Source organism: Numida meleagris, chromosome 5, assembly GCF_002078875.1.
Source record: "Numida meleagris isolate 19003 breed g44 Domestic line chromosome 5, NumMel1.0, whole genome shotgun sequence".
In the NCBI taxonomy this organism is placed as follows: domain Eukaryota; kingdom Metazoa; phylum Chordata; class Aves; order Galliformes; family Numididae; genus Numida; species Numida meleagris.
Window position 1 is genome coordinate 52,660,240 of NC_034413.1, and position 10,529 is coordinate 52,670,768.

At 46.1% G+C, this 10,529-nt stretch overlaps 3 protein-coding genes across 14 annotated transcripts in view; 2 read left to right on the forward strand and 1 right to left on the reverse strand.

Moving 5' to 3' along the window:
* Nucleotides 453-2,401, reverse strand: PHOSPHO2 (phosphatase, orphan 2). Of its 2 annotated transcripts, none has more exons than XM_021399824.1 (2): nt 2,102-2,401; nt 453-1,676 (listed from the first exon to the last, which is right to left on the reverse strand). In XM_021399824.1, the coding sequence occupies exon 2, from the start codon at nt 1,576-1,578 to the stop codon at nt 985-987; it is 594 nt and encodes a 197-aa protein (XP_021255499.1). In that variant the 5' UTR covers nt 1,579-1,676; nt 2,102-2,401; the 3' UTR covers nt 453-984. The 2 variants fall into 2 exon arrangements, with proteins under 2 accessions (XP_021255499.1, XP_021255497.1); XM_021399822.1 differs by having other exon boundaries at nt 453-1,721.
* On the forward strand, nt 2,396-8,578 carry CCDC173 (coiled-coil domain containing 173). Of its 2 annotated transcripts, XM_021399812.1 has the most exons (9): nt 2,396-2,545; nt 3,071-3,297; nt 3,950-4,123; nt 4,217-4,410; nt 5,320-5,476; nt 6,026-6,165; nt 6,840-7,032; nt 7,492-7,656; nt 8,086-8,578. In XM_021399812.1, exons 1-9 carry the CDS (start codon nt 2,500-2,502, stop codon nt 8,404-8,406), a joined length of 1,617 nt encoding a protein of 538 aa, XP_021255487.1. In that variant the 5' UTR covers nt 2,396-2,499; the 3' UTR covers nt 8,407-8,578. The 2 variants fall into 2 exon arrangements, with proteins under 2 accessions (XP_021255487.1, XP_021255488.1); XM_021399813.1 differs by lacking the exon at nt 3,950-4,123.
* Nucleotides 8,941-10,529, forward strand: part of LOC110400142 (coiled-coil domain-containing protein 173-like) — a 10,187-nt gene continuing 8,598 nt past the window's right edge. For 6 of the 10 annotated variants that reach the window (XR_002439667.1, XR_002439663.1, XR_002439664.1 and 3 more), the window contains exon 1: nt 8,943-10,268. Coding sequence is in view for 5 of the 10 variants with exons in the window: in XM_021399817.1 (XP_021255492.1) it covers nt 10,171-10,268 (98 nt within the window). In the remaining 5 variants the exon portion in view is untranslated. Of the gene's footprint in view, nt 10,269-10,529 lie in introns of all 10 variants that reach the window. The other 4 variants (XM_021399820.1, XM_021399821.1, XM_021399819.1 and 1 more) reach the window with 2 other exon arrangements.

The following is a 10,529-nucleotide window of genomic DNA, read 5'->3' on the forward strand; positions in this document are numbered from 1 at the left end:
CTGCGTGCACAGTACAAGCCTAAAGGTTCATCTCACCATGAGTGAGAAAGACCACAAGCTCACAAATGATTCCTTACTTAAACACAGGCAAATTTTGTTACAAAGTTAAAATGGACACAGACGTTCCCTTTCAGCCTGTAGGAGAGGATTACACGATGCACATAGACAAGAGCGATCAGGTCAAACAGGTATAAGGACGTATAGGGACACATGCACCATTCTGTGGGCAGCAGAAAAAAAAAGGCAGAAAAAGCAGCGGGCTGAGTCCCGCTTGCCAGCATGGGCTCTGTACGGGGCGGTAACAGCACAGAATGGCAACATCCCTCCTGAGCTTCAGGAGAGAATCAAGAAATGAATGGTGCTCTGCAGATTGACACCTACACTCGCGTTAAGTCACTCCAGGCCCTTACAAGAACAGAATGCATTACAGAATACCTCACACAAATCAGGCATTGCTTTTCTCAGTGACAGTAGTTTTTATTGTCTTTAATACAAACTACTAAAAAGGAATTTAGTTTGGTAAAATATTCAGTATATTAAAAATATAAATGCATCTTCAGATCAAACAGGATTAGAGACATACCAAATAATTTACAAACTAAACATCCATCCCGATTAAAAAAAGTATTCAAAGCCAAAAGATCCAGAATCACGTTCCTGGTAAGTAAAGCATATAAATTCTTTATAAATAATTATTCTTTTGTGCACTGCTCTTACTCCTTCCCCATAGCACGTGGAACATCACTTCCATGAATGGCGATTCCTCCTGCAACACCCCCCACTTCTCCACAAACGTTGGAATGCGTACTATGCCCAAAAGCCATTTTAACATCACTTTCTCATTACTGACAAAACTGAAAATATAATTTTATATTATATTTAAACAACAGAGGTTCAGCTAATATCCCAGTTCTACAATATTTTTCCATGTGCATTCAGCATTTCTCACCCAGGAAGAAAAAAAGATATATCAGTTTCCTTTCATCACTTCAATTGTTCTTTTACAAGCAGCTTCAGGTAAGACATAATTTCAACAGCAGATGACCAAACCAGAACAGAACACTCTACAGGACAGAAATCTTGAGAGTGCTGAGAAATCTTTTTCTCTAGGGTATATCCATGCCTGGGCATTGCAACATCACCCTTCTTCAGAAACATCACCGGGCACAAGTCATTCCCACCATCACCTATATAGGCAATCTGCATATAACTCACTCCTCTCTCCAACTGTTTATCTAGAAACTCTTTTAAAACTTTCCTTTTGCAAAGGTTTTTAGGGCACTTTGGGCAATGGTGAGCATGAAAGTTCCGCACGGTCAGATAGCCAGTACTGCTGAACGCTGCGGGGTTTGTAAACACTTGATCAAACACCTCATGGAAGTCAGCAGCCTTTAAAATCCAGTCAATAAATACTGTATTAGAATCCGAAACAATGATGCAGTCGAAAAACTCTTTGTTCTCGCCAATAAACCCCAGAAGGTCGACCATGCCCGCAGTGAAGGGAATTGCTGTCATAATTCTTTTCATGTCATCTTCTTGGACGCCACTGTCCCCCAGGTAGACAAAGACTCTGCCCATGTATTCTGTCCAATGTCCCGGCCGGTAGGAGTTCCGTAACCCATTAGGAAGCTTTTTGTCAGGAGCACATCTCACAATCCAGGTGTCACTATTCTCATCTACGATCGTATGGTCAAAATCAAAAACCAACAGAAATTTCATAGCTGTCCACGAATTGTTTCCAAAACAAACAAAAAGAGAAAAAAAAAAAAAAACATTTACATAAATGAAACGACTGAATTGTTACCCTATGCTCAGGAGAAAAAAAAAAAAAAACGCAAGGAAGCCAAATATCTAAACAGAGAAAGCTATTTACGGCCGCTACAACTATGGGAAAAGTTACGCTGAAGCTAAAAACAGCAGTCCGGGAAGGTCAGAGCTGCACTCCGCGCCAAACTCCGTCCGCAGCAGCCCCGGACAGCGCCCAGCTCCCGCTGCAGCTCCCGGCCGCGGGCACAGCGCCTGCCGGACCTCACAGCGGAGCAGCGGTTCCACGCTTCCCCACCACCACTCCCAACGCAAACAAACCGGGATTCTCCAGCACCTGGAGGGACACTTAGATGCCACGGACTTCAAAGACATTTGGAGAGCGAAATACCGAGCAGCGGGCGGCAAGGACACGCCAAACGCAAGGAACTCCGGCCGGCAAAAAGCACCGCCGCCTGGGGGTCCTCACGGGCCTCACTAGGCCCCCGCCTGCCGCCGTGACCGGGCCGAACGCGGCAGTCTGCGCCCGGAGGGCCGCGGGTCTGCGCCGACGCCCGAAGGGCCGAAGGACGCTGGGCTCGCGGAAGCGGGCTGACAGCCGGGAGCGGCTCCTCCGGCCGCACCGCGCGCATCTCCGCTTCCGGCTCGCGCCGCCCGCCTCCCGTCCGCGCCGTCACGTGGCGCCGGCGGGTTGCCCGGCAACGTGGCGTACACACGGCGGTGCGGCCGCCGGCCATGGCGGCGGGGTCCGGGCTGCCGCGCTGGAGGCGGCGGCTGACGCGTGAGTGGGGCCCCCGCGGGCGCGGGCAGGCGGGAGCCGCGTGCCAGAGCCGCTCCTCGTGACCCTGGGGGTGTCCCCCGTCCCCCGGCGGGTGGCTCCTGCCCACGTACTTAGGGCGTACGAGCGCACGGGACGAGGGCGGCGGGGCACAGCCGCACCGTGCGTTACAGCCTCCCCAGCGTTCCTCCCTCCCTTCTGGGAGCGCTGCCCGGTCCCGGCTGCTCTCAGACCCACGGCCAGGGGCTGTCCCAAACTGTCAGGTACCACAGGCCGAACCTGCGCACACACAGCCAGCCACGGGGCGTACGAGCGGCGCCGCGGCCTGAGACCCAACCGACAACAGCTCTCCAGTCAGAAAACGGGCACGGGTGCTCTGTCCTAGCTCCGGGGTCCTGGGGTGGGGACAGTGACTGTTAGGAGTGCTTGCTGTTGCTGCCATGCGGGAATTCAAATGCTGACACAGGTTTGAATTCAGGATTTTCTGACTCCAAATAACATCAGTACTTTTTTCCCCCCTCTACGCAGCATCACACAGATTTGAAGAAAATGACATTCTAGATGGGTGTTTTCTTCCAAATGAAGTAGATCTCCGTCAGGTAATTGTATTGCCAAGAGCAGAGTGGGAACGGATGCAGGACAGCCTTGGCAGCATGAGCAAAGAGGCAACACGCATCCTCGCTGAGAGGAAAGAACGGGAAGAAATGCATTTACGCTCCAAAGCGGCTGTCAAAAACTGGACAAACACCATTAGGGTAAGCACAGGGTGCGTTTCTAAACTAAGTGATTTGTTTTCATATATGTAAAAAGGGAAGAGCCAAGCTGTGTGGTGTGGTCGACATGCCCATTGGGCAGGATGGCATCCAGAGAGACCCAGACAGGCTCGAGCAGAGGGCCCAGATGAACCTCGTGAGGTTCAACAAATCCAAGTGCAAGGTCTCGCACAAGGGATGTGGAAAGCCCCACTACCAATACAAGCTGGGGGATGTAAGGACAGAGCACAGCTCTGCCGGAAAGGACTTGGGGGCGCTGGTGGATGGCAAGCAGGGCACGAGCCAGCAATGAGCCCTCGAAGCCCAGAAAGCCAACCGTATCTTGGGCTGCATCAAGAGAAGTGTGGCCAGCAGGGCCAGGGAAATGATCCTGTCCCTCTGCGCAGCATGATTCTATGACTCTAAAACACAGTAATATTTCCAGGTGTAATCCCTTAATTTAACATTTGCTTTTAAACATGTATTTTAAGTAAGCTCCACATAAATAGTTTAATTGCCAAATCTAAAATGGAAAAAAAAAAATTAAAAAATCATGGAGTACACTATCTTCAGAATGGTTTATACATATTTAATCCATACATATTTAATTTTTAAATGTGGTTTATGAGAAGGTGAATGTTTATCTGCATTGTAGGGCCAGGCACAAAGGAAACTGAAAGCCAAAAAAATACGTGAAGAAAAGCAAGAGGAAGAAAGAAAGTTACTTGATTTGGAAGAAGCAGAATTCCAAGCAGCAAAATGGAAGGAGGCTATTGATAAAGCAAAAACTTATCTATACCACCAGAACGAAAGAGTGAAAGGATTGCATGTTTGTTGACAATTTACAATTCTTAAATTTAAATCTCATTGAGTTTCATTAAACACTTTGGACATGCAAATTACTAAAATTGTTCTCTTGCAGAGTGCACTTTTACTTGCTGAGGTCCTAAAGGAAAGGGATGCTCAAATTGAATTTAAAAAGTTAAAGTCAGACGTTAACAAAAAGAAGGAAGAAGAAATAGAACGCAAATGTAAAGAAGCTATCCTCAGAGAGGAAGAAAAGGTTCGTCAACGTTATATGAATCGGCTGGCACTATGCAGAGATCAGCTGGAACAGTAAGTAACAGTAAGGTAGGGTTACTTCTGATTAATTAATTATTTAGGCTCTCTTCTCACAAATACACTCTATAAGGTTTCTACAGAGAGTTAATAATCATTTGTCTCAGAAATGTGACATTTTAAAAAGAATAATCCACACAAAAGACCTTGCACAAAAAGGAAAAGCTGTGATAGGCAGTGTTGCATGTGAAATCACCTCCAGTAGGCAGCAGTAGGTTTTAATCACATCACTATTCCAATTTTGTTCCTGGCAGTATATCTTAAAATGATTTTGGTTCCAGAAAAGGAGGAGTTTAAACAAGATTGTTGCTTTGGCCATAATCAGCTGCCAGACAATGCATCTAGAGAACTCGTCAATGCTACCTCCACTCTCTCAGTTTTTCCAGAGAACTTAGGAGGGAGTCACCAATGCTACTCACAGGACTGGTGGGCTGACAGAAGGAATCAAAGTCCCTGATGCAGATAGGAGGTTTAAAGTCTGGTCTCAAATATTCCAGGTCCAATACATAAAGCCCGGAAGAACACTGCTGGTTTAAGTTGTTGCCTGCGTGTCCCGACAGAGAAGTGTAGGTATTGTAAGACTCACTGGGGAAATCTTGCTCACTGAAGCTGCTGCAGAGATAGGCCAAAATGTAATGGATGCAGAGCTGCTAATGGGTCATCCAGCTCAGTCTTGTTACCAGTCACCTGCCATCTGTCTGCACATACCACGTAGCATTTCTGGTCAGATTACTGAAGGGCTACCATTACAATGATGCTAGTTTTCACCTCTGACGTTGTACCCACCTTCTCTTCAATATATCAGATGTTTTAGTGTTCAAGTACCTATAGACATGCAGAATCCCTATCTGTTTGTTACCTCATATGGCCCCTAACCCATTAATTCCACTCCATTTTTTGTTTCAGAATAAAGGAACGCAAGCATCAGGCAGATCTTGCCAAGCTAGAAGACAAGAGAGAAGCAGAAGAAATACAGAGATTGAGCCAATTGTACCAATTGGAACTTCAGAGAAAAATGGAGAAGGAACAGGAGGAAAAAGTTGAACGCCAGAGGCTGTATCATGTAAGTAAGAGGAAAGCAAAGAGTTCAAAATGCTCACTTTGCTTCAGCTGTCTGGAGTGAAACAGTAGTGTTAATATAGCTCAACGGCCCTACTGGCAACAGGAGGTTTGCTGATAGCTTCAATATGCCAGGTACCATGTACTGCCCAGTTTTATGCCCATTTTTCTTTGATAGAAAGAGGGAATAATTAGAGTCTGTGAACATGAAAATAATTTCAGGGGTTTGCACAGTCCCATTCCTCTCAGTGTTCCCTTCTCTCATGTGTGTGGATGGGAGCAAGGGATACTGCTCCCTGCATTGCACAGTAATGGGTTGCAGAAGCAGCTCCAACCCGTGTCTAATGCTTGATTCCCCTTCCTTCTCTTTTCTACCACCTCCTCTTCATGCACATTCAGACAAGATGAGGAAGTAATAAGAATCCCTTTCCTCTCCATTCTCTTTGAAAGAAACACGAAGAGAGAGAGCAGAAAGTGATTCTTTTCAGTTGCTAATCCAGGTGTAAATTTTCTAAATTTCATCTGTTATATCAGGATCATTTTGCCTATACAGGAACATGTAGCTAACCAGAAAATAATCAAAGCAGTGGAGGAACAAAAACAAATGGAAGAAGATGATCGGATTAGAGCCCATTCTAAAGCAAAGCAAACTATTGCCAAGCTGATGAAAGAGAAAGAAGCTGAAATGCGTAGGTAGGTTGAAAGCTAGCTTATAAAATGTATCTAAGTTAAGAATTATACACTTTTCTTATTCAAATATTTCAGACTGATGACATAACAAAATCCACAGTTATTCTGTAATTAAATTCTACTCATAGGGAAGTAGAGAATTAAGGACAAAAAGGAAATTCTTTAACAGCTTCATTAGTAATAGATCTGTGGGTTAGTAATAGATCTTCTCACTCCCCAAAGTACAAAGATTTACAGAAGTGCAAAGTTTTACTCGAGTGTGTTGGGAACAGTGATTTTCTATATGGCCTGCCAAACCTTTACCCTCTCAGCAATTAAAGAGAACTAATATCCTGGTTAAAAGTATTCTTGGTCATAAGTTATACTTCTCTGAGTTAGATCAAGAAATATAATCTTACTTCTTAACTAGGCACCTATATTAATTAAATTAATGTATTAAAAATGCTATTAGAAAGGTCTGCCTATTTAACACTGAAAAAAAATAGCATTACAAAAATATAGGAGACACTTATTTGCTAAATCAGATAATTAAAAAAAATACAACAGGAGGAATATAAGGAGATCAAGAAGTAGAGTGGGAGGAAGAGATGACTAGTAGCTGGATTGCTGGGTTTGGTAGAAGCAGTGCTTCATGTAGACTAGGTGCATATGTTATGAGTACTCATGTTCTTCCGCAGACTAACACAGGAACACCAGGATAAAATCGTTAGGCAATTAGCTGCCCAAATGAGTGAAGTACTGAAGATGGAAGATGAGCGTCTTGCTAGAGACATTGCAAAAAAAGAAGCTGCACAAGAAAAAGAACAGAAAGAGAAAGAAGCAAAAAAAAAGGCTGCCATAGAGTCTATTGCTGAACACAGAGCCACTGTGGTAAGAAATCTAACTTGTTCTCATCCTTCTTTCTGGCATATACTTAGGAATACCTTCTAGAAACATTGTGGTTTTTAGCATGCTGTTAGTGAGACATACACACAAGTTCTCAGTAGCTGCCTCTCATATTTATGGCTTACAGTTACACATCTAACACCTTAAGCAAGCCGCAAGGTACCTGGGTTCATCCATTTGAGTTTGAAAGCTCTGTAATTGTTGGTAATTTGTGCACTTTCCAGTCTCAGCGCTGCCTACTGCAGCCAAGGAGCCTGTCAGTACTGCCAGAAACTGGGGCTAGACAGAGTGCAGCTGCCATGACCCAGCACATCAGAGTACTGGTGTGGGACTGCATTGTTACTGCTTCTGGATCTGGCCTGGAGAATGGCTGGTTGTAAGACATGGATCCTCAAACCAGCTGGGTGACTACTTGGTTAACCTCCTCTATTTTATAAAATGCAGGTGAAGATGAAATTGGAGAAGGAGAGAGAGGAGAAAGCAGAAAGTAAAAAAGAACTTCAAGCATTAGTGGAAAAGAACCAGATCTTTCTGGAAACAGAAAAAGCCAAGAAACAAAGACAACGTGATGCAAACATAGAAGTACAGAAAATTCAGATTCAGCAAATGGTAACTGGAAGTGCCGTACCCTTCCAGCCCCTTCAAAAAGGAGCATAAACCTAACCAACAACGCTAGGCAGTGTGGGAGTCACCCATATAAACCCTTTCCTATCAAGGAGTGTTGCATGAGTGAAGGCTAGTTTGCAATGACACATAACTTCCCATTCTGTGTCATTATGTATGGCTGCTGCCCCCTTGTATCTTCTGGGCAGATCCCCAAGGAACAACAGCGAATGCTGATGTTCACTCAGCTATTCAGTGTACCCTCGCCTGTGGTGGGGTGAGCTGGAAATGAACTGGGGAGGAATGATATCTGACAAGCACAGTTAACATCACCTCCAGTTTCCTGTAAGCTTACCCTCTCTAAGTTTTAACAATTATGTTGTGAAAGAAATACTAAGCTTTGTTATTCCCTTTTTATTTCCTTTTCTTCCTCAGGCAGAAAAGAAGGCAAAAGAACAGCAGGAGAAGCAAGCAGACTTGGACTACGATGCTCAGAAAGAGCTTATTGCGCTTCGTAAGGAACATGAATTTCAGAAGTATGCAAAGCAAGTAATTGAATCAGAGTCCATGACTACACATCATCTGTATCCTCTCCTGAAAGCTTCCAAAGATATAAGAGGACTTAGAGGTGGCCCATTTTCCAGAGGAAGTGAAGGAACAAATCCTGGTTTTCAAGCACAGGATGTTGCTAAGACCCAGTTACCTTGTTGTAGCAGTAATACTGCTGAAGAAGTTGAAACTATGAAAGAACACTGAGACTATCCAGCAAGGAAAGCCAAAAGTAGTTTTTATGTGGTTAAAAAAAAAAATCTTCTTCAACCTTGAATCTTGAGTCAAAACTATAAATGGATCTACATTAAACATATGCTATGAATCTCAAAGTCCATTTGAAAAAATAAATTCCAGAAAATTATGTTCTAAAAAATCACCAACTTGCATTTTATGAAAGTTACAAGTTTTCTTTGCTGAAATGTTTCCATCATGTTTTACATGACATGAACAGAATTATGGTTTTGTATAATAGCTGGCTACAGGAATGCATTATACGTAACTTTGACCATCAACGTTACCCATTCCAGCCAAAGGCTCACTACTACCGTTCCTTTTTTATAATTTTTCTAGAAATTCACTGTCCCATGTTTTTCAGTCCTACAGGATATATGTGTGATACAGATTCCCAACACCAAAAAAGGTGCAAAAAGTTACAGTGCTCACTAGCTTATTTCCAGTTCAGTATTCTCCATAATGAAAAAAAAAAACAAAACAGAATCTACAGGGTAAGAATGCACACAAAAGCTAGAATACTCACATCAGTTTCTGTAGTGCTTTGCAACTGTCTCTGTAAAATTAATGTCTTGCTGTAAATTAGTTATGTAAAAGTAAGGATATAAGTTGGTCCCTGCCAAATTTGGTCATCCGAAAGGCCAGTAAGCCCCAATATAGCTGTAAGCAGCTACTGCAAAAATACCACAGCAATAAGAAACAGTTTGATGGTTCTTTCAAAAATAATAATGAAGATTCAATCTGCATATTGTTTCTGCAATCTGCAAAATTGTTTCTCAGATTTCTCAGGGAGCATGGAACTCTTTGGAGCTTACTGTTGCACAAAGCCACACACACATCTCGCTCCTTGAGATTTGTTTCTTTGCTGAAACATTTCCATCACGTTTTATGTGATGTGGACAAAGTTAGGATTTCATATAACTTCCTCTGCAATATCCTGGGCTCTGAGCAGGACATTCCTGTTTGGGGGTCCACTAGAAATACAGCTCAGGGAACCCAAAGCTTAGCTTTGCTTCACACATCCTTCTGTTCTGACCCCAAGCTGTCCATCTCTCTTGGCCAAGGCATCAGCTGACACAAGCTCTAAAAAAGTTAGAGTTTCACAAAAAGGATGGTTGATAATATTTGGAAAATGGGTCTTTGTGTGCCGTCAAAAGTCCGAGCCTGGTTTCTGACAGCAAAAGGCTCTGACATAAAGCACAGGGCCTGGAGCCAGAGGGCGGCCCCTGCTGACGCATCCCCCGTGCGACCACAGCTCCCCTTGTCCCTCCGCCGTGTAGCGAGTGGACGCGCTCCTTCCTAACGGCAGCAGTCGCCTCCTCGAGGACCGTCTTCCAGGCAGGAGAAAGGGGAGAACTTAGGGACAAGGAGGACGAACCCAGTCGCTCTGCACCCACGCAGCCAAGGCCCGTCCTGCAGGGACACACCGCGCAGCGGCAACCCCCGAGGCCGTGCTGCAGCCCGGCACGGCGGCTCCCGCCTCACGCACCCGGGCCCCGCCAGCAGCGCGCCGGGGCGGGGCCGTGCCGTGCCGCCATGGGAGCAGGGGCGTTCCCACCTCTTCTCTATTGTTGTTCTGCCGCTGCCCCGTAGCGCTGCTCTCCGCTTCAGGGCCGCGCGGCGCTGACACACTCCCGCTCTGGAAACAGAAAAGAGGGCAGGCGTGCCGGGGCGGCTGTCGCTGCTGGTGGGCATCCGGAAACCGATTTTCTGTCTGTTTCTCGGCAGAAGCCGCCGATGGAGCACGAGCAGCCGGGCGCCGAGCAGCGGGAGGCGGAGCGGGAACACGGCCGCTACATGGAGCGCCGGGCGGTGGCCAGGGAGCAGCTGGCGCAGTGAGTCGGGGCCTCGCGGCGTCCCGGAGCGGGGCTCGGGTAGAAAAGCCTGCCCGCAGCCGTCAGCACAGCGCCCACGGGCCGTGTCCCGGGCTGCCCGGCATCGGCCGGCGGCGCCGCACTGGGCAGAAGGGACCGCGCCTGCTCGAGCCGGCCGTTGTAACGCGCTGCGTTCGGTCCCGCTGCTGCGTTCGGTCCCGCTGCTGCGTTCGGTCCCGCTGCTGCGTTCGGTCCCGCTGCTGCGTTCGGTCCCGCTGCTGC